The 24,823-nt window shown below is 41.9% G+C and overlaps 3 protein-coding genes across 3 annotated transcripts; all 3 read left to right on the plus strand.

Annotated features, from left to right (window-relative positions):
- The first annotated feature begins 1,226 nt into the window (after positions 1–1,226).
- On the plus strand, positions 1,227–4,821 carry GJA9 (gap junction protein alpha 9). Its single transcript, XM_051638047.1, has 2 exons — positions 1,227–1,376; positions 2,636–4,821. The coding sequence occupies exon 2, from the start codon at positions 2,657–2,659 to the stop codon at positions 4,214–4,216; it is 1,560 nt and encodes a 519-aa protein (XP_051494007.1). The 5' UTR covers positions 1,227–1,376; positions 2,636–2,656; the 3' UTR covers positions 4,217–4,821.
- A 1,522-nt stretch (positions 4,822–6,343) lies between these two features.
- Positions 6,344–9,955, plus strand: MYCBP (MYC binding protein). The gene is made up of 5 exons (XM_051638228.1): positions 6,344–6,419; positions 6,628–6,700; positions 8,267–8,315; positions 9,045–9,174; positions 9,857–9,955. The coding sequence occupies exons 1-5, from the start codon at positions 6,405–6,407 to the stop codon at positions 9,899–9,901; spliced, it is 312 nt and encodes a 103-aa protein (XP_051494188.1). The 5' UTR covers positions 6,344–6,404; the 3' UTR covers positions 9,902–9,955.
- A 955-nt stretch (positions 9,956–10,910) lies between these two features.
- On the plus strand, positions 10,911–24,170 carry RRAGC (Ras related GTP binding C). The gene is made up of 7 exons (XM_051637996.1): positions 10,911–11,203; positions 16,207–16,410; positions 17,062–17,261; positions 18,084–18,198; positions 19,693–19,835; positions 21,189–21,337; positions 22,257–24,170. The coding sequence occupies exons 1-7, from the start codon at positions 10,937–10,939 to the stop codon at positions 22,406–22,408; spliced, it is 1,230 nt and encodes a 409-aa protein (XP_051493956.1). The 5' UTR covers positions 10,911–10,936; the 3' UTR covers positions 22,409–24,170.
- Positions 24,171–24,823: the final 653 nt, after the last annotated feature.

The following is a 24,823-nucleotide window of genomic DNA, read 5'->3' on the forward strand; positions in this document are numbered from 1 at the left end:
TTAACCTTCCCTTTTTCAAACTTGGCAAAGGGTAAGTTAGGACAGGGAGTATTCATTCTGTTCCAGCATCTCCATCTTTATCCTTCTCTAGGGAGAGACAGAGAATGGTAAGTTTGCAGAATACAGCTGTAACCATGGGTTTTGCTTCTAACTCTGCTGCATGCTGGCACGGGGAGGATTTACCAAATCTTTTACAGTAAGTAAGCAGGTTCTGCAGTAAAACAAACCCATTTATTGACCCAAGGCACAGGGCGACTCTGCTGTAACAATCCATCTGATATAAAGAAGGAATAGGAAAGGCAGGAATTTAAAAGAAAAAGTTACCAATACTAGGTTATAACCCATGAGCAATTATATCAATTAATATATGTGGCCCTTGCATTCCTAAATCCCTCGGAAACCCCTGTTTTCGAGACTATGCGTTTTGTGCACTCTTTTATTCTGGAAAATATTTCAACCTGTTCTCAATATTCTTTCTGATGAGGTCATGTTGGGGGCTGGCTGAAGGCCTCGGATAAGAGGAGGACTTGTCCCATCTGGTCTGTTTTTACAGGCTATACATAAGTATCACTATCAAGAAGAATTATTGACATCTTTAATATGTCTGACACTTAGACTGGAATGATCATTACTTGCTCCTAAAAAAGAAATACTGAATTATATGGACAGGGAAAATTATGTAAAACAGTTGTCACATTCCAGGATGTTTTAAAGAAGTCAGTATGACAAGTGGGATGGCATAAGTAGAATAAAAGAGAGGTACAGAACTGTAGAATATAAGCACAGGTGCTGTCTATGAAGAGGGAGTGAATTTGGAGCGGCCAAAAGTATTACCATTGGCTTTTTACATCAGGAGTGTGGTGCTAAGGCATCCCAGGAGCACAGACTACCTGCAGAAATTAATAATTACAGTATTTGGGAGGATTTACAGTCTTTGCTTTTGCATAGCCAAGCTGAGCGTTCACTGCTACCAAAATATATAAACTAAAACTTAGTCTGAAAGTTTTCTTTTATTCTGTTTGCTTGAGGCTGAGATCATTGTTAAAACTTTGAAAGTGCTGAAGACACAAAGGGGAAGATAATCTGAATGAAGTTAAAGCTGCGTATTTCTAGCTTTTAAAATAAGATCCTTTCACCAGTCACAGTTAAACTGTGCTTGGAGCAGCAGTAGACTGAACAACAGATTGATTTTCTCCTCCCTTCTCTCCTAGCAAATATAAATTCAATGTGCAAAGCTTGCACTCCATCAGTTGCTCCTGCAGTGAAATAAACTGCTTATAATGTGAAATTTTCTGTCATGGGAGGAAGATGGCAGGGCCTGTAACTTTGGATTGGACTTCGCAGATCTTTAATTTTACACATTTTTGTAAAGGAAGGTATGTTGTACTTTCAATTTGCCATTTATTTTTAATTTGTTTATCTTTAAAAATCTAACTTCCTTATTTGTATACCAATTTGCAAGCAATTTCATATTTAGCAGACTGCCTTAACATGAAGTTTCCTCTATGTTCAGTGGTTTTTCAGTCATAAGATGGCAATTTCCATTTGATTTCTTAACAATCCTGTTTTACAAAGAGAAAAGTAATCCTTTTTATCCTTAAAAAAATCCCAGATTATTCTGGTTTTAGTATAAGTGAATTCTATTGAACTGTACATGCCATGAAAAGGTAAATCTACAGATGTATAATTTATCCCCAAAGATTAACAAAAATATTTTGTTAGTGTAGACAATAACAAAAACACTGAAAAGGAATTTATAAACTTGTCCACAATGTAGTATTTTGTAACAGAGAAAGAAACAAACATACAAAAGAGAAGCAAGATGTGTGATTACACACATATATTACCAGTTTATCTGTACTCAGATGGTAACTTAGGAAAATTATGTTAAAGAATTTCACATAAATAATTTACTTTCCACAGAATTGGGACCAAAGAGCAAAGCTTGACACCCAGGCAAACTATTCTGTATTTCAAATGCAGGTGTCATTGATCAGAGGAAATGGCACCAGTTATGGTGATTCTACTTATTTGTTTATCGTTGACATCTGGAAACAAAAAACAATTCTGCTTGCTAAAGTAGATGCTTAAACATTTTTTAATTCAACAATGCAATTTGACTGAGATGTTTTATTCCCTCTCAAGTTCCTTTGCATAACCGATTTTCACTGCAAAACAGTAACTGGACCTTACCATAACTCCAGCTGCAACGTGGGTCTCAGAACATCTGAAAAGGAGGACACAGAAATATTCCTTTTCCTCCCTGAACACACGCATGCTGCTCTCAGCTGCTGTCAGATGGTGGCTGAAGCAGCTGCATCACGCCCTGGAAGCCCTGCCAGGCACCTTCGTTCCACTGATCCAGTGCAGACTAATGCATTAGTGTTTAATACCTCATAGTGATGTTCTTATCAGGATGTCTTTTACTGATAAACTAGACATGAGTGGATGATGCATTTCTCCATCTTGCAGATAAGAGGGGATAATACCCAGGTTATCCATGGGCAGTGAGACCTGCTGCAATGGTTACAATGTGGTGTTGGTTTTTTTTTCTCCAGTGTTGATTTATTCAGAATGTGTTAGAAGGACCGCAGCTCTTACATTGTTTGACACTTCTTTCTCTCATACATTTTAGTGTTAAGATGGCAGAATAACCATGGGAGACTGGAATTTCCTTGGAGGCATTTTAGAGGAGGTCCACATTCACTCCACTATTATTGGAAAGATTTGGCTCACGATCCTTTTCATATTTCGAATGCTTGTCCTCGGGGTGGCAACTGAGGATGTTTGGAATGATGAACAATCAGAATTTATCTGCAATACCGAGCAACCTGGTTGCAGAAACGTGTGCTATGATGAGGCCTTTCCCATCTCTCTCATAAGATACTGGGTCTTGCAAGTTATATTTGTGTCTTCCCCTTCATTGGTATATATGGGTCATGCCTTATACAGACTAAGAGCCTTGGAAAAGGAGAGGCAGAAAAAGAAAGCTCAGGTAAGGGTAGAACTTGAAAGCACTGAATTAGAAATGACTGAAAATCGGAAAAGGCTGGAGAGAGAACTCCGGCAGTTGGACCAAAGAAAGCTAAACAAAGCACCCCTGAGAGGCTCATTGCTCTGCACTTACGTGGTACATATTTTCACAAGATCCGCAGTAGAAGTCGGTTTTATGATTGGGCAGTATCTTCTTTATGGCTTCCATCTAGATCCCCTTTATAAATGTCAGAGAGAACCATGTCCAAACACAGTTGACTGCTTTGTATCTAGACCAACAGAAAAGACAGTGTTCATATTATTCATGCAATCAATAGCAACTGTATCATTGCTTTTAAATATTCTGGAAATTATCCACCTAGGATTCCGGAAAATTAAAATGGGACTTTTTGGGCAGCATAAAAACAAGGACGATACTGACAATTTCTATGTAAACAAATCTAAGAAGTACTCTGAGATACCGCACTCCTCTTTGGGAATATCCACCACCCCTCAAAAAACTCTTCCTTCTGCACTTGCAAGTTATACCTTTTTAATGGAAAAGCAAACTGACACAGCTGTCCACCCGGTTCTGAATTCTCCTCCCATGTTTCAGTCTGGGCAAAATAACTGCACAGAAAGCAGCAGCAATTTCACCCGTGGCAACCAGGAAAATAAATCACCAAAGAAGAGGGCAGCTACAAATGCTCTAGACGATCAGACTCAAAATATTAGTGCAAATAATGATGAAGGCTTGCTTGGCAAGCTTGGGACTGAAGTGCATGATGCTCAAAAAGATGAAAAGAAAAACTGCTTCGTTGGTACTCAGAATGCAGATACAGCTTCGAGTATTTGCCTGAGAACCTTGGCTGAAATGCCATCTCATCCCCCATTGCAACCTGAAACAACTTCTCCTAATGCTGGTTTCAGAAGACAACACGGAATCAGTTCATCTTGGAACTGCTCAGCAATAATTGAGAGTGCAGGAGCTTCAACAAGTTCTCTTCCAGAGAACAGTGACAGAAGGCAAAGCAGTTTCAATGCAAACAAAGCCCAACCTCCTTACAATGCTGACATCGACAATTCCAGGCGCCCTGACTCTCCTGACTCTACATGGGAGGTGAGCTCAGAATCTAAACAAAGCAGAAATGGTGATAATCCTAAACCTTCCTCTCTGTCCAGGCAACCGTCCCTGTCGAGCAGCGCCAGCAGCAGGCGCGTCCCCACCGACCTCCAGATATAGCCAGGCTGGCAGTGCTGGGGTCGTTGCTGATCACTGGGACATAACCAAGACCTTTGTGTAAGAGCAGCTGCTCAACGTTAACCAGCTGTTTTACACAGACAGAAAAGCTGTGTGGCCCTTTGGATCTGAGCTGAGTAACTTTTAAACAGCCTCTTCCTCTGTAATTAAAGGGTGGCTTGAGTGTCACTACCAACTATAAAGTAAAACATACATTGTATAGGTTACATAATAAGAAAAGTCTGGCATAAAATCACAACTGATACTATTCAAACTCAGTAAAAGTAGAAGACCAAATTTACAGTCTAACAACTTATTTTTATGAAGGCCAGCAGAAGAAATTTGGCTAAAGATGGCACTGGTGCTCTCAGGAGAAATTAATTATCAGTAAATATGTTTCTGTTTAATCTCACTGAGAAGTCAAACAGGCATTTGAGAGCTGCCTGAAAACAGAATGTCAGATGTATTCCACTGTTTGAGCTGTGTTACATACAAAAAGAACAAAACATCTGATACATGGATCACTAATTATTTGACTCTGTGGTGCACTTTTCAGTGTCTCACCCCAGAGTTCCACAGCAGAAAAATCAAAGTTAATCTCTTATTGTACTGTTACCATTACATATATTATTACATTTTCAAAGCATCATGAATTACGAAATAGTTTTTAGCTTTAATTAATAACAGTAACAAGTTAGCCTTTTTTTTTTTTATCTTTTTAAGAAAGCAACTTACTTAAATTTATTAATGATAAATTCTGGATTTCACACACCAGAAGGCTTACTAAGTTAAAAATAAAAATATATTTTAGAAAAGGAAGAAATGGTAGTAACTTCCTACTTTTGATTACAATGTCAAAAAAACATATAAAAGGCTTATCAAATTGAAAAACTACTCCTTTTCTGGATGCTACAGGGTCTGTCTGTCTCCCAGGTTCTGACAAGGTTTTATATGAAAGAAGCTTGTAATTGTTTAGCAGGAACATTTCCATTGATGCTTTTTACTGTGGTAATAAAATAAATAAAGGATGTTCATCCACTTGATGCTCCAGCCCATGGAGTGTGGGCAAGTTCCATGAAACATTTTGAAACATTAAGGGAGGGAAAGATTAACAAAATACTGTTACATTTGTAATCGAGACTTGTATGAATGAAATCTATTTGCTTAAACTGCACAGCACTGACAGGCTGTAAATACCTGGTGAGGTGGAGACATCTGGGATGTGTTGGTGTATTTATTACGTGTATTTTTTACCAGAGGATTTGACTTACTGTGTATGTCTTGGAAAAAAATGTGTGGGGTGCAACATCATATGGTTATGGGGTAATTAACATCTTAATGTATGTTATCATTATGCTTACAAGCCAGTTGTTTCAGATGGGCTGAAGGGTGTACAAAATCAGGAAAGGAGCCAGGAAACCTAGAAGGCTCTTTTCCTTGCAGCAGCAGCACTAATTAATAAGAAATACACACTAATAGAACTACTCGCTGTAGATTTCTCCAGCAGCTCTTCTCACATCTAGTATCGCCCTGTGTGCACATAAATACAGTAACGCTGCTTTCACTGTAAAGTAAAATTGCTTCGTATACAGGAATGTATATAAATGTATAGCCGGATTCAGCTGGGTTAATGCTGCTACACTGGCTTTACCCCTGATTTTGTAGTGCGTAAGTTTCTGTGGGCAATAGCTGCGTTGATCCACACTGTGCACGCCGTGTCTGGAGCAAACCGGGCAGCTCCCGCCGTGCGGCGCGCGGGGCGGCTGGGGGCGGGGCCGGGGCTGGGGGCGGGGCCGGGGCTGGGGGCGGGGCCGGGGCTGGGGGCGGGGCTGGGGGCTGGGGGCGGGGCCGGGGCCGGGGGCGGGGCCGGGGCTGGGGGCGGGACCGGGGGCGGGGCTAGGGGCCCGGGGGCGGGGCCGGGGGGGCTGAGGCGGGGCTGGGGGCGGGGGGCGGGGCCGGGGGCTGGGGGCGGGGCTGAGGGGAGGCTGGGGCGGGGCTGGGAGGCGGGGCTGAGGGCGGGGGCGGGGCTGGGGGCTGGGCTGGGGCCGGGGGCGGGGCCAGGGGTTGGAGGCGGGGTTGGAGCCTGGGGCGGGGCCGGGGGCGGGGCCGCTGCCCGTCGCTATAGTAACCGCGGGGCAGCGCTGGCGCGGCACGCGAGCGGCGCAGGCGCGTGCGCAGGCGCGCGGGTTCGATGGCGCACCACAAGGTAGGGGCGGCGGGGCCGGGGCCGGGGCCGCTCCGCGCGGGGCGGGGCCGGGGCTGGCACCGGCACCGGCACCTGGCACCGGCACCGGCACCGGGCTGGGCCTTCGTGCCGTCTCGGCGGGGAAAGCGGGGGGGCCGGTCTGGTCCGACGAGCCGCCGCCTGGGGGCGGGGGGCCCGCCGCTCTGACCGTGTGGGCGTCCTCCCTCAGGCCGCGGACTCCAAGCGGGAGCAGTTCCGCCGGTACCTGGAGAAGTCGGGGGTGCTCGACACGCTCACCAAGGGTAAGTCTGCGGCCGGGTCGTGCTCCCGGGGGCCCGCGGCGGCTGCTCCCGCCGCTGGGGCCGCCTCCGGACGGAGCCCGAGCGGGGCAGCTGGGACGGCCGGGGAGCCCTGAGGAAGCGTGGCCTGTGAGCGCAGCCCCTGCGCTCCTTCCTGGCACGTTCGTGGCCCGTGGACCGATTGTTGGAGCAGCGTAAGAAACGGGGCTTCCTCTCCCGTTGCGTGGCGTGTTGGGGACATCCCTCGCTCGGGCAGCGCTTTCCTTTGTGCGTTTGGAAACAGCTGCGTGCCTTGGTGGCTGGCTCTGCCACAGCTCTCTAGAGAAAGTGTTTGTGACAACATAACACCAAATGTGCTCTTAAAACCACTTTTTTTAAAAAGACCCTTTATTAAGCAGAGTTTGGCCCTTCTAAAATGAATTAACCTATAGGTTTTGCGAGAGTAATTGCTGATAGCAGAAGGGGGAAAATTACAATGTTAAACTTGATGCATGTTTTGCCTTTCTGTATGGCTTAGCATCTTTTAAATCCTTCTGGAGTATTTTTGAGAGCGTACCAATAATGTGTGGAGAAAGCATTTTCATATTCCTGATTGAATAATATATTTTTTAAAGAGAGAGCAGCAGATCTAGGATAGCAAGTGAACGTGTCGTGATGAGGCTGATGTCTGGGTACCATTTTATTTATTTCTGTCACAATACTAACCATCCTATGGGATGGCAAAACAAGTCTTCCAACAGTGGCATCCTAATTTTGAATTTATCTTAAGATGCTTAGTTTAAAAACAACTTGGCTCTGCAGTTTGGATGTCTTAAACTGGACGAAGAGCATCTAAGTATTTATGAATGCAGACATCTAGAGCTGTGTCTGTGTCTCTGAGAGAAGGGAGGCTGGTTACGTTTCAGAACTTTCTGAGTATTCATGTGACTGAGTTCTTCAGATACAGAGTTGGTGTGTGTATGGCTAGTTTTATTTAAGCTGTCAGGATTGCTGCTGCTTGTGCCTGGCCTCTCTGGCACTCTGGTCGTTAGAGCCCCCACCTGTGAAGATTATCAGTCACCTACTCTAATGGTAGCTGTTTAGTTTTGTAACTGTAGGTGTTTGATGGAGGTTTGGTTTTTTTGTGTGTTGGTTTTTTTTTTTCTGAAAGTTATGGAAGTGATTATTATGTCCTGCAATTTAAAGATGTAGCTTAAGTGGAAGTAATGGCTTATGAAGGGAAAATCTCAAAATAGAATTTGAATTTTGCTGATTAAAGCAAATATTAAGGTTGCATGTAGAATATGTAAAAATTGTCCAGGCTGTTTTGTGTTCTGAGCTATAACATCCAAAAACTTTGGTTAGGGGATCAATAAAACTTCTGTTTAGCTCCTACTGAGTGAGACACTCTGCTCCCTCCTGTATAGCAGAGCTATTCTTTATGTCAAAGTATTCAGCTGAAACTGTTGTTAAACAGAGGGAAGTGCTGTATGTGGCACACAACCTGTATGCCTTTTGACTGTTGGTATGTTTTTAAAACGTAAGAGTTGCATGAACTTCTTGCAATTGTTGAATATTTTCTATTTGCAGTGTTGGTAGCCTTATACGAAGAGCCAGAGAAACCAAATAGTGCACTGGAGTATCCTTTTTGTCTTCTGTGAATTGCTGGTAGAGGCTTGACACGCAACAGCAGAGCCACTTGTGACTCGTTGTGAACATGAACAGGCTTGTTTAGAAGACACTGAGAACATGGCTTTTATGGATGCATTTTGGGTAAAACTGCATTCTTACAATTCAGAAGGTCTGACAGGATGCAAGGGAAATGTGTGTATCAGTAAGGCAGCTATTATTAAATTAAATTATAGGCCACTACAGAATGTCATAGACCTGCAGTGTTAGATTCAAGTACTTACAGTATCTGCCGTTTTTGAAGTGGGCTTCTTCACTCTTCCTTTTTTTTCCCCCTCCCAAATAATAAAAGAGGGAAAAAAGTTAATGTATCTTGTTTCTTGCTGTCTTTAAGCAGCCTCCCCTTTTGGCTATTGCTTCTGTTTTGTTGTTGTTCCTTTTAACTGTTCAAAACTTCTGTGTTTGAGAAGAGGAAGGTTTATTAAAACGTGAGAATTTGTCCTGTGTGTACTGATGTAGTTTTCCTTCTTTTTTTTTTTTTAAAGGAATATACCAATGAACAAGAAAAGTTTTCTTAATTTTATAGCTTCATCCTGTAGGATGAAAAGCAATGCAGTAATCTAAAGTGGTTAATACCGTTCTGTTCATGTGTGTTTCAGCACTAACTTCACCTTAAGTGCTAAAACTAAAATGTGGTTATGCGATCTAACTGAAGAAAGACTTAACATCTAAATATCAGCTTTCTGAAGCATCACCTGGGAGCTTCAGCTCCTGAGAATCCAGAAATAGAGGCACTTCGATTGGAAGTGGCAGAGATGAAAGAAAAATATGAAGCTGTGTTGGAAGAAAATAAAAAACTGAAAGCCAAGGTAAAAGTCTGCTTAGTGTTTCTTGGTAGTTCCATGTTACATGGCAAAAAAAATACCTTTATATGTGGAATACAGCTAACTTTCTTCCATTAGGGTATGGATAACTGTTGTTGCATTGTTATATTACTCTTTTTGAAGCTTGAGCTTATCTTTAATGTAACTGAGGTCAAGTAAACACCTTCAAATGTTTCTTTGCAAGTAACTTTACAAGACCATATTTTAGTGCATAATTGCCTAGGTCATATGCTTCAGAAAGCATAAAGAAAGCTATAATGATTGGTTACTGTTGCCATGAGAATGCCTGTTTCATTTAATCGTATTTCAGTGAAATCAAAGCTTATAAGGCACTGATCATTATCAGCTGTTGTTTGAGATGGAAAGTACTTAATAAGACCTAGAGCAATAAATGTGGGAAAAGTAAGGTTAAGACCTGTGTGCTTTCTTGAAAGTGCATTTAAAAAGCCCCTTTGTTACAGCTGCATTATTATACAATGTGACAAATGGATGTTTTGAGGGAAGGGTTACTGTGTTACCTGCCTGGAAAATGGACTTGCATAAATGTCAGCGATGGATTAAAATGCACAGAGTCAATGGAACACTTCCATGTTTCCCCACATTTCTTAATGTAGAAGGTATCTCAGACATGTTGCAGCTAACAGAATTCCTGTCTTTAAATCCACAGCTGGCTCAGTATGAACCACCTCAAGATGAGAAGCATGGTGAATGACAGTCGTTTCTCCTTTAATGCCTTGAATTAATAAAGGGCTTCCTGAGAACTGCAGTCCTATTTTTGTGTGTGTATGAACTCTGCATGTGTTTACTTTGTTACCTCTTCATCTTAAAGAGAAGAAAAAAGCTGAGTATCAGGAGTGTGCAGCTATTTTTGGGCAGCTGTGGCAGCAACTAATGAGTTCAGGAACACTTGCCAACTTTCTTGCCTTCTGTCCTTAAGAAAAAGTGATTAATAAACCTGTAGATAACTGTGTATCTTTGTATGAATTTCCCATAGTGTCCGTGGTCCTGTTAAGCTGCTGATCACTCTCTTGGTTTTCTTTTAACTGGAGGGGGTGACATGATGGACCAACTGTAAACTGAAGCAGGACCTCCAAGGTACACGGAGTATACAGTTTTAAGTAAGAACATATACCTAGTGTTACATTGCAGCATTTAGGAACAGGGAGAGGATAATGCTGTAGAAAATGCATCAAACACGAGCGGGTGCTGCCAGTGATGTGACAGGAGAAGCTGTTTGGGCCCAAAGCAGCAGCAGGGGAGGGGCTGGGTCGAGGCTGTCGCAGGCCGAGAGAGCAGTAACGGACCCGCTTTCCACAACTGACTTTGCGCTCCGAGAGCCGCCTGGTCTTGTGAGCCTTCAGTTGGGACTGTAATGAAAGAGATTTTTGTTCGAACTCAGCCGAGTTCCGTGGCCGTGCGGGTGCTGCCCGTAAAAAGGGGCTCTGGGAGGGGTGAGGCCGCCGCTCTCGGTAACGCGCGGCGGGCGCGGAGCCGCCGCTTCCCTCGCGTGCGGCGCCGTCAGCTGACCGGGCGCGTGACCGGGGCCGGGCCCCGCTGCCGGGCCGGCCAATGGGCGCCCGGCGCCCGGGCCCAGCCAATCGCGGGCCGGCGGGGCTCGGGCCCAGCCAATCGCGGGCCGGCGGGGCCCGGGCCCAGCCAATCGCGGGCCGGCGGGGCCCGGGCCCAGCCAATCGCGGGCCGGCGGGGCCGGGCGGGGCCGCGGGGCGGGCGGAGGGCGCGGGCGGACATGGCGCTGCAGTTCGGCGGGGCGGGCGCGGCGGGCGCGGCGGAGGAGCCGGCGCTGGTTGGGGGCAGCTTCGGGGCCGCCGACTCGTTTCCCAAGGACTTCGGCTACGGGGAGGAGGAGGAGGAGGCGGAGCTGGAGGGAGGCCCGGGGCCCGGCGGGCCCGGCGGCGGCGCGGGCGGGCCTGGCGGCGGCGCGGGCGGGGCGGACACCAAGCCGCGGATCCTGCTGATGGGGCTGCGGCGCAGCGGGAAGTCCTCCATCCAGAAGGTGAGGGGCGGCCGGCGGCGCTGCGGCCCCGGCCCGCAGCCCTCCCGGCTGCGTCCTCCTCGGGCGGCTCCTGCTAACGCGGCGCGAGCGGCCAGGTTGGGCTGAGGGAGGTTCCTCTCTGAAGACCCTTCCCAGAACGGGCGCTCCCGACCGTCCGCGCTCCAGAGTGAGGTTGTGCAGCATAGGTTGTGCTCTTCGTAGTTCGTCGCTTTGACGCATCAAAAATAAAAAGTGAAGGAACTGGTGTAAAAATTGTCATGAGGTGTTTCCTTGCGGATGTGAAGGCAGGGTGAGCGGTGCAGGTGTGTGGTGTTCAGCTGGCTCCGCCGGTCGGGAGAACGCTTGAGCTGTTGTTCTGGCTTCTGATCCTTTGTAAAAGATTTCTGCTTTTGTACCAGCGCCTTTGGTTTCCTCAGGTACTCTAGGCCGGGCAAGCAAGAGTAGCTGGTCAAGGAGAAAATAAAACAGTTTTGGTGTGTTAGGTTTGTTGGTAGCTTTGTGAACTTGCTTGCATTTCTTAATAAAAATGAAACAAATTTTTTACTTGCTATGTAGGTCAGGAGAAATGTAGCACTAAGAATGATCCTGGTTCTTCAGTGGGTTTTGTATTTGAAGTTTTTGGGTGATGATTTTATGGGAAGGTGTTACCAGTGAAATGCAATGATTCAGAAGCTCTACGCTTCCAGGCCTCAAACTTTCTTCTAATACAAGTGTGGAATCCTTCAGTGTAAAGGCTTTATGCAAATAAGCCTTTTTTCGATATTACTGCTGTGCATGCAAATGCAGTGATTGCACTGAAAGTCTGAGTCTGCAGTTGTAGACTCTCACTAGAGATCTTATTGTATTATCCAAAGTTGAAAAAAGTGAACCCTAAAAACTAGAGTGAAGCAGTATTGCAGCTAGATTTTAGGACTTTACAAGTCACTTTATAAATGTAGCTTTTGGACTTTTTTGCTTTTGTAAAGACTGAGGTTGATAGCATCTGTTCTCTGAGGACCCATTCAAGTAGCTGTAGAGGAAAGGAGCAGTGTGACGTTGAGTTTGCAATCAGAGGACATAGAATTTATATTTTGTTGATCAATTGCCCATGTGGCTTAGGATTTAGAACTTGTGGTTCTGTTACCTAGGAGCTCATCGTGCTGCTGGCTGAGCAAACTAACTGTGGCAATAATTTGAGACACTCTTGGGAGTATCAAGAAGTTTATTTTCAACGGCGTCCCAGCTTTTAGATCTGTCTAGTCCAAAAATGGTCATAACAGACCAGACCCATCTGTCTGGGCACTAGTTGTTGGTCACCTTGCCAGAGAGTAGAGGTGTGCATGATAAGGTATTGGCTGTGTAGGAACTTAGATATTTGTGTGAAAACAATGGATTATTAAACCATTCTAACCTTTTACTGAGAGTAATATTAACAGGAGGCATCTTACAAAAGGAAAAACAATAGTGCTGTGGACAGTTTTTGGTTTGTTTTTTTTTCTTTTGGACAACCTGTGGCTGTTCTGTAGCAAATTGAAGTTAGAAGATTTTGAGAATGTGACAGTTGCTTCAGTTTATAAACCAATTTTTTGTGCAGACTTATGGCTTGTATAACTGGACTTACTGTGCTGTCCTTATCTAATAGCATCCTGGAAAGAGTTCAAACAGTGTACCTGCTTTTGTTATTTGTGGGTTGTTTTGTTTGTTTGTTTGTTTGTTTTGTTCTTTTTATTTGTTGGGTTTTTTTGTTGTGTGGGGTTTGTTTGTCATGGTCACCAAACTTGCTCCTCTGCCTTCATAATGTTAGCATAAATATATTATTGTGGGAGGAATTTGTATGTGTCGTAGAACTTAAAGTTTGCTTGGAAGTGCTGTAGAACTTTTATTTATACTCATTTTTCTTTCAATTAATTGAGTTGGGGAATAGGGAGTCAGAACCAGCTGTCTGTCATGCTTCTGTGGCAAGCTGTAAACTTAGAAAATCTCACAGGAAGATGTAATGTAGTGCTCCTAATAACCAGTGAATTTCTTCAAAAACTGTCCTGTCTTCCTTTCACTGTACTTACACTATTCCTTTGTCACCATGCACTCCCCAGATCTCCTCTGGAAAAAAAGGTAGCTGCTCTGAGACCATCTTATTCCTTACAGCAGCTTAAAAAAAATCCACAAAATTAAAGATTCTTAAAAGCGTGAGAATGGCAAAATCGTTGTCCATCTTACAGCTGTTAGGGAGTCCTTTGGAAGTTGCTTTTCATTGTTACCTGTGAAGCAGATGATTGCTTCCAGTTAGTAGATTCTCAACACAGTCTTGAACAGCATACCTTTTCTCTCTCTTTTCAGGGACCTGCTTCCATCTGCCTGTGCAAATTCCTTTCTGGACATGAGGGCAATAGAGATAGTCTAATATTACCTCAAGAAAAAAAAAGGCTTTACTGTGACTGGGGAAAAAAAAAAAAAAAAAAAAAAAAAGGAGTTTGAAAACCCATTCTGCATTTGGATGTTTAGGTAAAGATGCCTATTTTTATGTGCAGGATGTTTCTGAAGGGCAAATTGCCTGCTTGGCTGTATGGACTTTATTGCTTCATGGTGGCCTGGGACAACCAGCAGTGAAGGGTTTTTCCCATCTGGTTATTTGCGCTGTGAAGCTTCTTAGAAAAGTTCTGGGTCTGGTTGGTTCCTTTCTGAGGGAAAGGATGTAGAGTTTGCAGGTATAAACCAGTTACTCAAGTGTCAAAAAAAGGGAAACTATGGTCGATTTGTTACTTTGTCAGCAACTTGCACTTCCTGCCTTAGATATTTTTCTTGCAGTTTGTAGCTGTTGCTACAATGTACCTGATAAGGTGTCTTGAGGTAGCAGGTTATATTGGCTTGAGGTAGCAGGTTATATTGGATCTTAAGCTCTTGTAGTAGGGTTATTGTGGAAGTCGTGCTTGTCACTTCATGTATAGGATTATTAATTGGTAGTCTGGGAAATTTTGTTTATATGGATCAATATTGCAGCTGGAAGTGAAATTCTGAACGTGGCTGGGGAGACGATTCAAAGGTTAAGGTAGTGGAAATGAACATGTCAGACAAATTTAGATTGCAGATCCAAGGAAGGGTAACTGGTTGAAAATTGAGACAGAAAGAAATTGTGAGTTAAAAAAAAACCCAACCAAACCAGGAATAAAGCAAAAAGGCCGAACACCATGGAGGCAGCTCTGCCTCTGCAGAAATACTGCATCAGCAGTGCAGCTAAACTGCTGCAGTTCAGATTCTTATTGTAGAGAAAAGGATGACGTGTCAGGAAATAATAAAATCCTGAAAACTCAAGATTGCAGCAGGTCATGTATGCATGGGAAATTCAGAGGGATAAAAAAAAAAAATAATTCTGAGTGTACTGCTAGGAATGCTTAAGCTGGCAGTGAAAAGTTCTTAAAATATGGTGAAAGCAGGAAGTCTGCCAAGAAGTCGATGAGACTGCTGGATGTTGAAATTGTAAAAGAAACACTTGGGAATGATAAAAATGATAGTGATGAAACTTTGTAGATTCTTAGAATATTCCTAGCTTTGTCTGCTCTGCCTGCATATGCCTTGTCAGAACTGCTTGGCATCTGTGTTAGCTGCTTGCTTCCTGTCAGATGCTTCTGCAGCCTTTTTATTTGCTTTAGTCGAAGCTGTGTAAAGTGAGAAAGAGTGAGAGGCAGCAGAAAAGGAATTTTACCAAATCTTGGTTCTTCTATTAGTGTAAAAAGAGCTGGAGAACATCAATCCAATGAAATGTGGTGCTTTGGAAAGGTGGATGATGGCGTTGCTTCTCAGAGGCTCATTTACTTTAAACTGGATGCAATAATTCTGTCCTGCTCTCTGTGGGAGACACTGAATTCTGAGGAATTTCTAGTCCTTGCAGTACAGCCACTATGTATCTAGAACTGTTCTTATTTTTCCATGCAAATGTCATGTTGTTTTAAAACCTCGCTTAGATCCTGACTTCCTCAAATGTTTGCCTTGAGGAACTGAATTTTTTTCCCTTGGCTTTAAAAATCTAGGCTGAGGTACTTGCTTTGAACCTCACTAAAGAATCCATTAACTGTGCTCGGTGTGGAGTTGTTTGTCTTGCAGGGTTTTTTGACAGATTGTTAGGCTGGGTCTCTTTAATGGATGACTTATACAACTGTGTAAAACTTTTAAAAGTGCTACATAGGAAATAGGATTCTTTTTGCAGTTGTAGCATTGGACCACCTTACCTGTTTGTAGTAACTTCTGTAATAGGCCTTTGAGTTGCTTTAGAGCAATGTTAGCTGTTCAAACTGACTGCTTTTGTAGGGGCTGCTTTGCTGTGGGGTTACACACTAGTTTTGTTTGTTCAGGGAAGGGCCAAAATCCCAGCAGACCTTTGAATACTAGCAATGAATATGTTTTTTGTCACTGCAGCTAAACTGTTGACCAGCTAGTTTGAAAGCTTTCATAGTTTCTTTAGGGTTCTTGAAAGGAGAGGGTCAGCAAACATAGTTCAGTTGTTAATAGATTGTGAACTGCCTAGCTATTTGAATTTCTAAAACTGAGATATTATTTTTGTACACTTTTACTGTAGTTTAGTAACAGTCTGATTATATTGTGTTGTAACACTTGACACCAGAGTAAAAGCAAAGTTTCCTTTAGGAATGTCTAAATCTGGAAAGGAACTGTTCTTAAAAGCTTGCAATTGCTTAATTGACAGGGTGGCTCTATACCAGATCTAAATTGACTAATTTAGCAGAATTTGAAAATACTGTGTTAGACTTGGAAGGGGAAGAAAGTGTAACTGGGTTGTCTCTGTCTTTAGGCAGTAGTGGTATTCAGACTTATGAATAGGTTTAACAGGATTCAGTTGCTTGATTATGGTTGAAGGCAGGTTAGTTCCTTAGCTGATGTGAGAAGCTGTTTACCAAAAGGAAACTGTACAGTTTAGAATGGACAAACCTATTTGTAAGGTTCAGGTCACAGGATGTTTAGCAATCTCTTCTAATAAGATAAAGTTGAGACTATTATTTGTGTTCTTTTAACAGGTGGTGTTTCACAAAATGTCTCCCAATGAGACTCTGTTTTTGGAAAGTACCAACAAGATCTACAAAGATGATATTTCCAACAGTTCATTTGTGAATTTCCAAATATGGGATTTTCCTGGTCAGATGGATTTTTTTGATCCAACATTTGATTATGAGATGATCTTCAGAGGAACAGGTGCTCTAATATACGTTATTGATGCCCAGGTAAATACAAATCACTAATAATCACAAGGAAGTTTTATTTTTGCTTTTTGTGCAAGAGGAATGATCAAGAAGTTCACAAAACATCTGGATATGTTGGCAATCCAGCTCTCGATGTGTGGGTTTTAGTTTTGTGAAGTGACTGGAACATACGTTTCCTGGGGAGAGAGTGTAAAGGGGTGGGTACTCTGAACTTAGCTTTTCTACAATAATAGTGAGAACCTGCTGTGCTAGATGGTCTGATGCCTTCCCTCTGCTGTTGACTGCTATGGAGTTCATTTAATAACAGCACTCTTCTGGCCTCAGTTTCAAGTACTGGTACTACTGGGTATTTGGTAGCTTCTAACGAATTTAGGGATTACACCGTGGGAGACTGGCTGGTTATTGTGACCATCTTGGAGATTGCTGGCACCTTTTGCTGGAGTTGAAGTATAGCCTGCCTTTTGTTAGAGCCTAGTTTTGTGTAGCTGAGCCTTGTATATCTAATGCAACTTGATTCTGGATTTCTGACACCCCAAGGTATTCTCTTCTCACATACTTCTTTTTAGCTCCAGAAGTGAAGTTCTTGCACTGAAATATTTTGTCCTTGTGCAGGATGGAATAGTTGTCAGAGATAAAGCCTTATAATTCATTCCTGCCCAAACTGATTTACAGGATGACTACATGGAAGCTTTAACAAGACTCCACATTACAGTTTCAAAAGCCTACAAGGTCAACCCGGAAATGAACTTTGAAGTTTTTATTCATAAAGTTGATGGTTTATCGGATGACCATAAAATAGAAACTCAGAGGGATATTCATCAGAGGGCTAATGATGACCTTACAGATGCTGGGCTCGAAAAACTTCACCTTAGGTGAGTTAAAGATTCTGGCATAAGTGATTCTACAACTGTTGCTGATGTGCATACAGACTTTTAGGTGTAATAGTGGATGGACTGGACAAGGCTTTGTAAGTTTCTTTGTATTTCTTGTATGCAGCCTCAGCTGTTAGGCTGACTAAAATAAGGCAGGCTACTGTATCAACAGATTTATTCATAAACTTGATGATAATTCAGGTCTCTTTGCACACTTTTCATTCAGCCTAACAGGTTGATTTTGTACATGTGGCCTGGAGGAGCAGGGGAAGGAGGGGGAAAGCCACCTGCCTTCTTGTCCTGACTAGCACAGACTTCTCAGCTTGACTGGTTTTAAAAGCTTAGTCTCTCACTTGATACTCTGCTTGTTTTTAAGGTGTCTTTTACCGACACCTTTAAAAAAAGCTATCCTTTCTCTGTTTTTATTGCTATTTTGATTCTCATGGAGCTTTTAAGTATTGCCAGTATCTCTTGGTGTTAGTGTGAATGAATTGGAAGGCCCAAAGTGGGACCTGAAATCTAGCTGAGCGTTTAACGCCTTTGTGGTAATCATTCTCTAGGCTAAGTGTGTTGTGAAGCATGTTCAAATTTTTCTCTCTATTCTGCCATCTCCTGAGGAGGGTGGAATTCTGTTTCATGTTTATTCCAGTCACTCAGAAATTGGGTTATGGTGCAGTAGCCGTGTGTATCTGTGATAAAGGCATCGCAGCTAAATCATAAGACCTGAATGTTAGAAAATACAGCTTTAAATTTCCTTTGCAATTCTGAAATACTCTTGAATTTTTTATTTATTTTTTTTTTCCCCCTCCCTCCTCATTTCAGCTTTTATTTGACCAGTATCTATGACCATTCAATATTTGAAGCCTTCAGTAAAGTGGTACAGAAGCTCATTCCACAGCTGCCAACGCTGGAAAATCTGCTAAATATCTTTATATCAGTAAGTGTTAATCTAACACTTGAACTTTAAATACATGGAATGGTAAAGCAAGTTCTTCTGCTGAGGAATGCTATTTAGATCTGCCCTTGCAAGATTCAGGTGGCACCCATGTTGGTGTATTCTTCTGGCCCAGTTGTCTCCTTTAGAAGCTCTTTACCACAGCTAGATTGTACTGGTGCGTGCTTTGTGTGTATTACTCCAAATACTGACAAAGCATAGCTTGGTGGGTTATGATTGTTGATATATTCAGTCTGCTAAGGCAATTAGTTTAATGTAGCTGTACTGATCAGTGACTTTTTTTGTAATATGAACTTGGCCTTGAACTACACTATTTCATGTGACCTGAGGCTTTTGCCCTCGTTCTTTTAGTGTATGTGTTTCTTACAGAATTTGTGGCATAGAAATTTGCTGCTCTATACTTTAAACCAAATAAAATATCACCCTAGAGACAAGGCTGAAGTAGTCCGTCTCATTTCAGTTTTTTTTGTGAGGCTGTTACAGGCATGTGGACAACATGGAAAAAAACAGTTGTGATTAAAAGGAGCTGTGCAGGTCAGATGTGTCACCCCATGCTACTGTACAGTGCTTGTCTCCTGTGTTGGTAGAGAACTGTCTGCAATAACCTGGCCCAGTGGATAAAGGCATGGTAATGCTCACCCTGCTCAGTGGTGTGAGGGTATAAAGTGTGGCCCTGTGCAAAAAAGGTTTGTCTGGATGGCCTCGGGACACTGCCTTAGGTATTCAGACTAGCTAGGATGAAGTGATAAGGAGTACTTCTTGTGCATAAATACAAATTAAGCTTTATCTGAAATCCACAGTGTATGTGGTAACTTGTTTAACAGCAGACAGCTTCTGAACTTTGTATGAGCATCCACACTTTGCCAAGGTGCTCAGTTACAAGTGGGATGGTACAATTTTCTTGATGCTTTTCCATACCCATAAATGCCATAATATGATACTCTTCATGGAGTCCTAATTTTAGAAGCTGGCTTTATTTGCTCTGCATGTTAAAACACCTGGCAACTGCCTCACACAGAAACTGAACTGCCAAGATACTATAGGTGTAAAATTTGTCAATATACTGCTATGAAGCAACTCATCTCTGAGACTGGTCCATCAGGTGGATGAGAATATTTGGCTCTTCTGGAGTTAATAGAAACACAGAAGAGGAAAACTGCTGAATCTGGGTCCTGGAAGCATAGTAAAATGTAACTGTAATTATGATTCAGTAAATAATAAACAAAAAAGAATTCTAACCGAGTCTCCAACTTTATTTTTTTCAACTAGAGTGTGATACTGATCTGTACTGTAGCAACAAGGGTATTGTACCTGTAAATTATATGCTTTGAATCTTGATTCTGTCTTAAGCATCTAAATCAGTTACGTTTAAAGCATTTCCTGCTGCTAAGAATGTGAAAGTATATGAATTCTACTTGAGATTTTTAAAATGCAGTTTTTTAAAAAAATTCATCCAAATTCTTTCTCTTTCTGAAGAATTCAGGCATCGAAAAAGCTTTTCTCTTCGATGTAGTCAGCAAAATCTACATTGCAACAGACAGTTCCCCTGTGGACATGCAGTCATATGAGTTGTGCTGTGACATGATTGATGTAGTGATAGATGTTTCCTGTATATATGGGTAAGTGATGAATACTCTTAGGAAAGAAGTCCTTAAAAGTAGTAGAATAGGCTGCAAACTGTGCAAGTGGTGCTGGCTTTGCCATCCAGCAGGATGCTGTCAGTCTGTAGAGCCCACTGGTTCTGTAAGCAACTAGAATAAAGCCAAATGATTTAGCAGCTGGGTTCAGCATTTCTACCGTTTGTTTCCATCTGCTATGTGGCCTTACACAGCCATCTGACATTTGTAAAATTCAAGTGTTTTGTGTAAAATAGGATTACTGCTGTGTCTTGTTTGGCATGGTGGGTGCAAGTATGATAATACCTGCAAATAACTGGGGTCAGTAGCATGCAGTAGCTGGTAAGTGTAAATTGCAGTCACGTTGCTTTCAGACCTGCTGCTATCTGGACAGAACAGCTTTTGCGAGGTCATCTTGGCTATGCTGACTTTGTCTGAGGGTTGCATATAATGCTTGTTTCTCACAATTTACAGCTGAATTATACTTCACAATGGATTTTTTAAAATGGCTCTGGAGAAGCAGTGATTTATTTTAGAACTCTTGTTGTAGCCTGGAAATACAGTGCTGCCAAGAAATACGGCAGCGTTTAACGGTCTGTCTCCTGATGGGTCAACTCAGGGTTGTGTAACTGTTTTGGGTTTTGTTTCAGGACTGAGTGCTTAGTAGCTTGCACTGTAACTTTTGTTTTTACACTAATTTAACCAACACTAACAACTTGCATATAGAAAGCAGCATCCTAATCTTTTCTTGTAAATGCAGGCTAGCTTAGCTTCAGACCAAGAAGTGTCCTGCTCCCTATTGCACATGCTTCCACCTGCCCTGGCTTCACTAAGGAAGCCTTTGTATTAATTTACCAAAAGTAATTTCACTGAGATGTTACTCCACTGACATTTCTGCATAGAGGTCCTGCATTAGAATCTTCAAACCAGTTACTTGATATCTTACTGTGGCACTGTAAACTCAGGGAGACACTTTGGATTGAAGGTAAACTCTGCTGTAACTAATGTATTCTACTACCTCTATTAAGAATGCTCAGCTGTCAGCTGAAAACAGTATTGACTAAACAGCCACAGCTCTGTAGTTTGTTATCAAGTAATGCATGCTGATAGCTTGCTCTCAACTGCCCATCTAAGATAGATGGTATCTAGTGAAGGCCTCTACTCAGTTTAGGTCTAGCTTTCCTGAGAAACTTAAGGGGTAATAATGGTCTTATTTATGATGGTATTAAGACCTGCATTGCAGGTTCTTCACTTGCTCACAGTTCAGTATGAATAATGTTCTTATAACAGGTATTTGTCTTGAAGTTACATATGCATGCCTACTAGATTGTCTTGGGTTAACTCGTTCTTTCTTAGGTTAAAGGAAGATGGCACTGGAAGTGCTTATGATAAAGAGTCAATGGCAATTATCAAGCTCAATAACACAACCGTCCTGTACTTAAAGGAAGTAACAAAGTTTTTGGCATTAGTTTGCATTCTTAGAGAAGAGAGTTTTGAGCGCAAAGGTAAGGACTTTCCCCGTTGAACAGCTTTTATCTAATGTTTTTTATCAACTATAAAATATTAATATGACTTTACAAGTCACCTTGATTTTTTTTTTTTGTTTACCTAAATTTGTTTAATTGCTCGTGGGAGGAGTTTTTTCCTTTCCTAGGGAATAGGTATAGAAATGACTTGTTTAGCTGGTGTGACCAGTATTGCTACTCTTTGCTATAGGGAATCAGGAGAATGCAGTGACATTATGTTCTGCTTGACTGTTGCTGTATTGTGAATAGCCATATTCTCTATCACTTGTTGGAAAGATGTACTTTTAAAATGTATGACTGAAGAAATAAAAAGTTGCAGGCTAGTACAGTATATGGTAGGAACTTAGAACAAATAATTTAACACATTGCAGGTCTAACCCACTATATAGTTGCTTAGACCTGCAGGAGATCATGGTATGAATGGTCTCGCATATGTTATGGGGTAGAAACAAGTGTAGGCCCTAACTGCAAAGTATTTGACTTAAATGGTGATGGTACTTACTTACCTTGGCATTTTCAAAACAGTAAAAGCTGAAGTTTTTCTAATCACAGAATATATATATAGAAATGACATAAAGTGCAAGATAACATTAAAGTGATGCTTGAGCTGTAGCAACATGTGTTTAGAGAATAGTCTCGTGTTGTCGCCTCACCCACTACTTAATAATGAAAACAATTTACATTCCAAATCAGTACTTTTTTTTCTAAAAAGTGAAACAGTCTAAATAAATACTGGCGTCAGTAAGACTTTGTCACATCTTCTGAATCCAAAATGATATTAAAACAAGTATCAGAATAGCTGTTGATTTAATGAAACACTTTTTAAAGTTGTATTGGCTAAGTAAACGTGCCAAGCTGAGTACAGTTTTTCCTCTCCCCTCCCCCTCCTTCTTGGCAGGTCTGATAGACTACAATTTTCATTGCTTCCGCAAAGCCATTCATGAAGTCTTTGAAGTAGGTGTTGCCTCCCACAGAATCTGCAACCATCAATCAAGCGCCTCCAGTATGAAAGCAGTGACTCACAATGGCACACCTAGGAACGCAGTCTAGAGGAGAGCTAAAGACCTTGGGTAGACTCGTCAGCTCTTCACTCCAAAGCTTTGTGGAACAAGAGAAAAGTAGTCTGAAAGCCTGAAGTATGTTTCACAGGAGAAGAGTGGTGCTAACTGTCGAACAGCAGCTTGTAACTCTTGTTGGACAACTGAAACTACTGTAAAAATACATTAAGGCCAGTGGAGTTAGAAATGCTGGTTTGAAACCAGCATTATTGCAAGTGCAGTGGTTTTTCAGTTTGGAGTCCTGTATCATCAGCCTGTCTCTGACTGATGGCCCGGTCAAAACTTACAAATTACTGAGTTTTGCGTGAAATGCTGAATAGTCACTTTGCTTAACTCTTTTTTTATTAATCTGTAGAATATCCACTTTTGCTTACATTTACCCTTCTGTCATGGAAAAAAAAAAAGTGGTGGTGTTATTTAGGCTTGTGAAACTCAGGCTTCTTGTTTGGTGAGGCTGGTCTCACAGATCATTCCATAAAGTAGTTCTTGCTCAGAGTATTCTCATGAATTCTGTATGTGATAAGTGGATGCAAGGTAGAGCTCTGTTCTAGTGATTCTCTGTTTGTTGGGAGAGCTGACCTGGAGCTTCATTTTAAGAGATGGTAATACTTTGCTTTCAGACCACGCTTCTTGGTTTGCCCTCTTTGATGGAGGGAAGTATTCAAACAAAGACTACCTGCTCTCTTCTGCAAAAACATAGATGTAATAAATCTGTGTGATTTATTCTATTCACCAAACAACTGCATAGCTAACTAAATTGAAATGTCTGAAATGCCATCTGTTGGAATAAATCAGGACAATTTCTAGGAAAATGTTTGAGGGTGTTATCCTTGCATGGCAATTAAATATCAGTGTGCCACAACCTAATAATAATACTGGACATTGAAAGCGCATTGATTTTGTACTGTGGCAAACACCTTGTTTGTTGCCATGCAATCTGAATAGAATAGTGGTTTTTTCTGATTTTGTGAATGCTGGCTTTCATACTATGGGAGGTGTATCTGAGCTGTTTTAATCTAACTTATTGGTATTATTACTGCAGATGTCACAGTGTACATCCACTTCCTATGCAGCAAACTCAGTGACTGGCCTGTAAAGATCTTGCCTCTTTGTACCCTGTCCCTGTGTGTGTACAGGTGTTGCCACTGGACCAACTGCCTATACATGTGCTACTATCAAGGTTTCTGCAAAAGATCTGTAACCGTAAGAGATCTCTGCAACTGATGTATTTATGTGGTCAGAAATAACCATGGGATTGCTTCTGTGCTTATAGAATGGATTATCATTGAACTATGTAAAAATGAATATACTTGCATTAATGTTAGGGTGTATGGACATGCTGTGTAAATGTTTCTCCTTTGTTTCAAAGATGTTATATGATACTAAATACATAAAGGATCTGCTCCAAAAGCACAGTCAGCAGGAGTCTTGGGAATTTAAGTGCTCTAGTTCAGTTCTCTTAATAGCAGTTGTAGTTCTGAACCTAAGCTGAGACCCCCTTGGTAATGGAACTGCAGGGTTTATTTTTTTTTTAAGGAAGTGTTGCAGGCTTGTAAGATTGGGGTTTGTAGCTTGCCAGCTCTAGCACAGTGTTCTGGTACTCAAGGTGAGAGAAGTAACTGGTAAGATCTGAGGAAGGAAGAAATCATTTGCATCTGTGCAGTGAGTTTTCCATGTTCTAAGTACATGTGTATGTTTCTCTTTGTCCTCACTCTCTACGTGATTTTGTGCTAATAAAATGAAAAAAGGTTGAACTGTAATAGTTGTTTCCATTGGAGGGTGAGACACTTCAACAGAATTCTATAAAAGCATATATGGTTTAGCAAATTTTTGAAAGCTATGATAGCTTCACAGTGTTTTTTTAAAAAGCTATATACTACCTTCCCATGTGAGGCTTTAAAAATGTTAGTCAACCTTTGCTTTCCTCTCAATTAAAAGCTGACTCAAAACTGAATACTCAGTTTTCAGAAGATGACTCTAGATTTTAAAGGCATATGAATGATGAACTGGCTTGTTCTTTTCTTTTGACTAATGGTGACCGAGGCTGTTTTCTGAAATTCTGCCTTCTGGTATGTGGCTGTTGGTGGTTTTTTGGTTGGCTTTCTTGTTTGTTTTTTGTCAGCACTTCCTTACTATTGAATGGTTGCTTTTATTAAAGGTTAACAGTACCATCTCAAAACAGAATAATAAGAATTTTCACTATTGCCTGAGCAATCTTAGCTTTATTACTTAAATGTGTCTCTAATGAGAAGCACAATACTTCTTTAGCTTGCTCAGCTAGTCTTACCATCCTTCCTAACATTAATCAGTTGAAGTCAGACTCTGCTGTTCAAGTAGTGTTACTTAACCTGTTGCTGCTTTAGTGAGGCAGTTTTAGGTTTCTGCTGAAACCTTTATGCTGCCCAGG

Source organism: Apus apus, chromosome 21, assembly GCF_020740795.1.
Source record: "Apus apus isolate bApuApu2 chromosome 21, bApuApu2.pri.cur, whole genome shotgun sequence".
Taxonomy (NCBI): domain Eukaryota; kingdom Metazoa; phylum Chordata; class Aves; order Apodiformes; family Apodidae; genus Apus; species Apus apus.

Bases quoted from the DNA above. Each gene is read 5' to 3' on its own strand.
- GJA9 (XM_051638047.1), top strand. From the start codon at position 2,657: ATGGGAGACTGGAATTTCCTTGGAGGCATTTTAGAGGAGGTCCACATT.
- MYCBP (XM_051638228.1), top strand. The intron at 8,316-9,044 runs GTATCCTTTTTG...TCTAAATATCAG, and splicing joins AAACCAAATAGTGCACTGGA to CTTTCTGAAGCATCACCTGG. The intron at 9,175-9,856 runs GTAAAAGTCTGC...TTAAATCCACAG, and splicing joins ATAAAAAACTGAAAGCCAAG to CTGGCTCAGTATGAACCACC.
- RRAGC (XM_051637996.1), top strand. From the start codon at position 10,937: ATGGCGCTGCAGTTCGGCGGGGCGGGCGCGGCGGGCGCGGCGGAGGAG. The intron at 11,204-16,206 runs GTGAGGGGCGGC...TTCTTTTAACAG, and splicing joins GGAAGTCCTCCATCCAGAAG to GTGGTGTTTCACAAAATGTC. The intron at 16,411-17,061 runs GTAAATACAAAT...ACTGATTTACAG, and splicing joins TATACGTTATTGATGCCCAG to GATGACTACATGGAAGCTTT.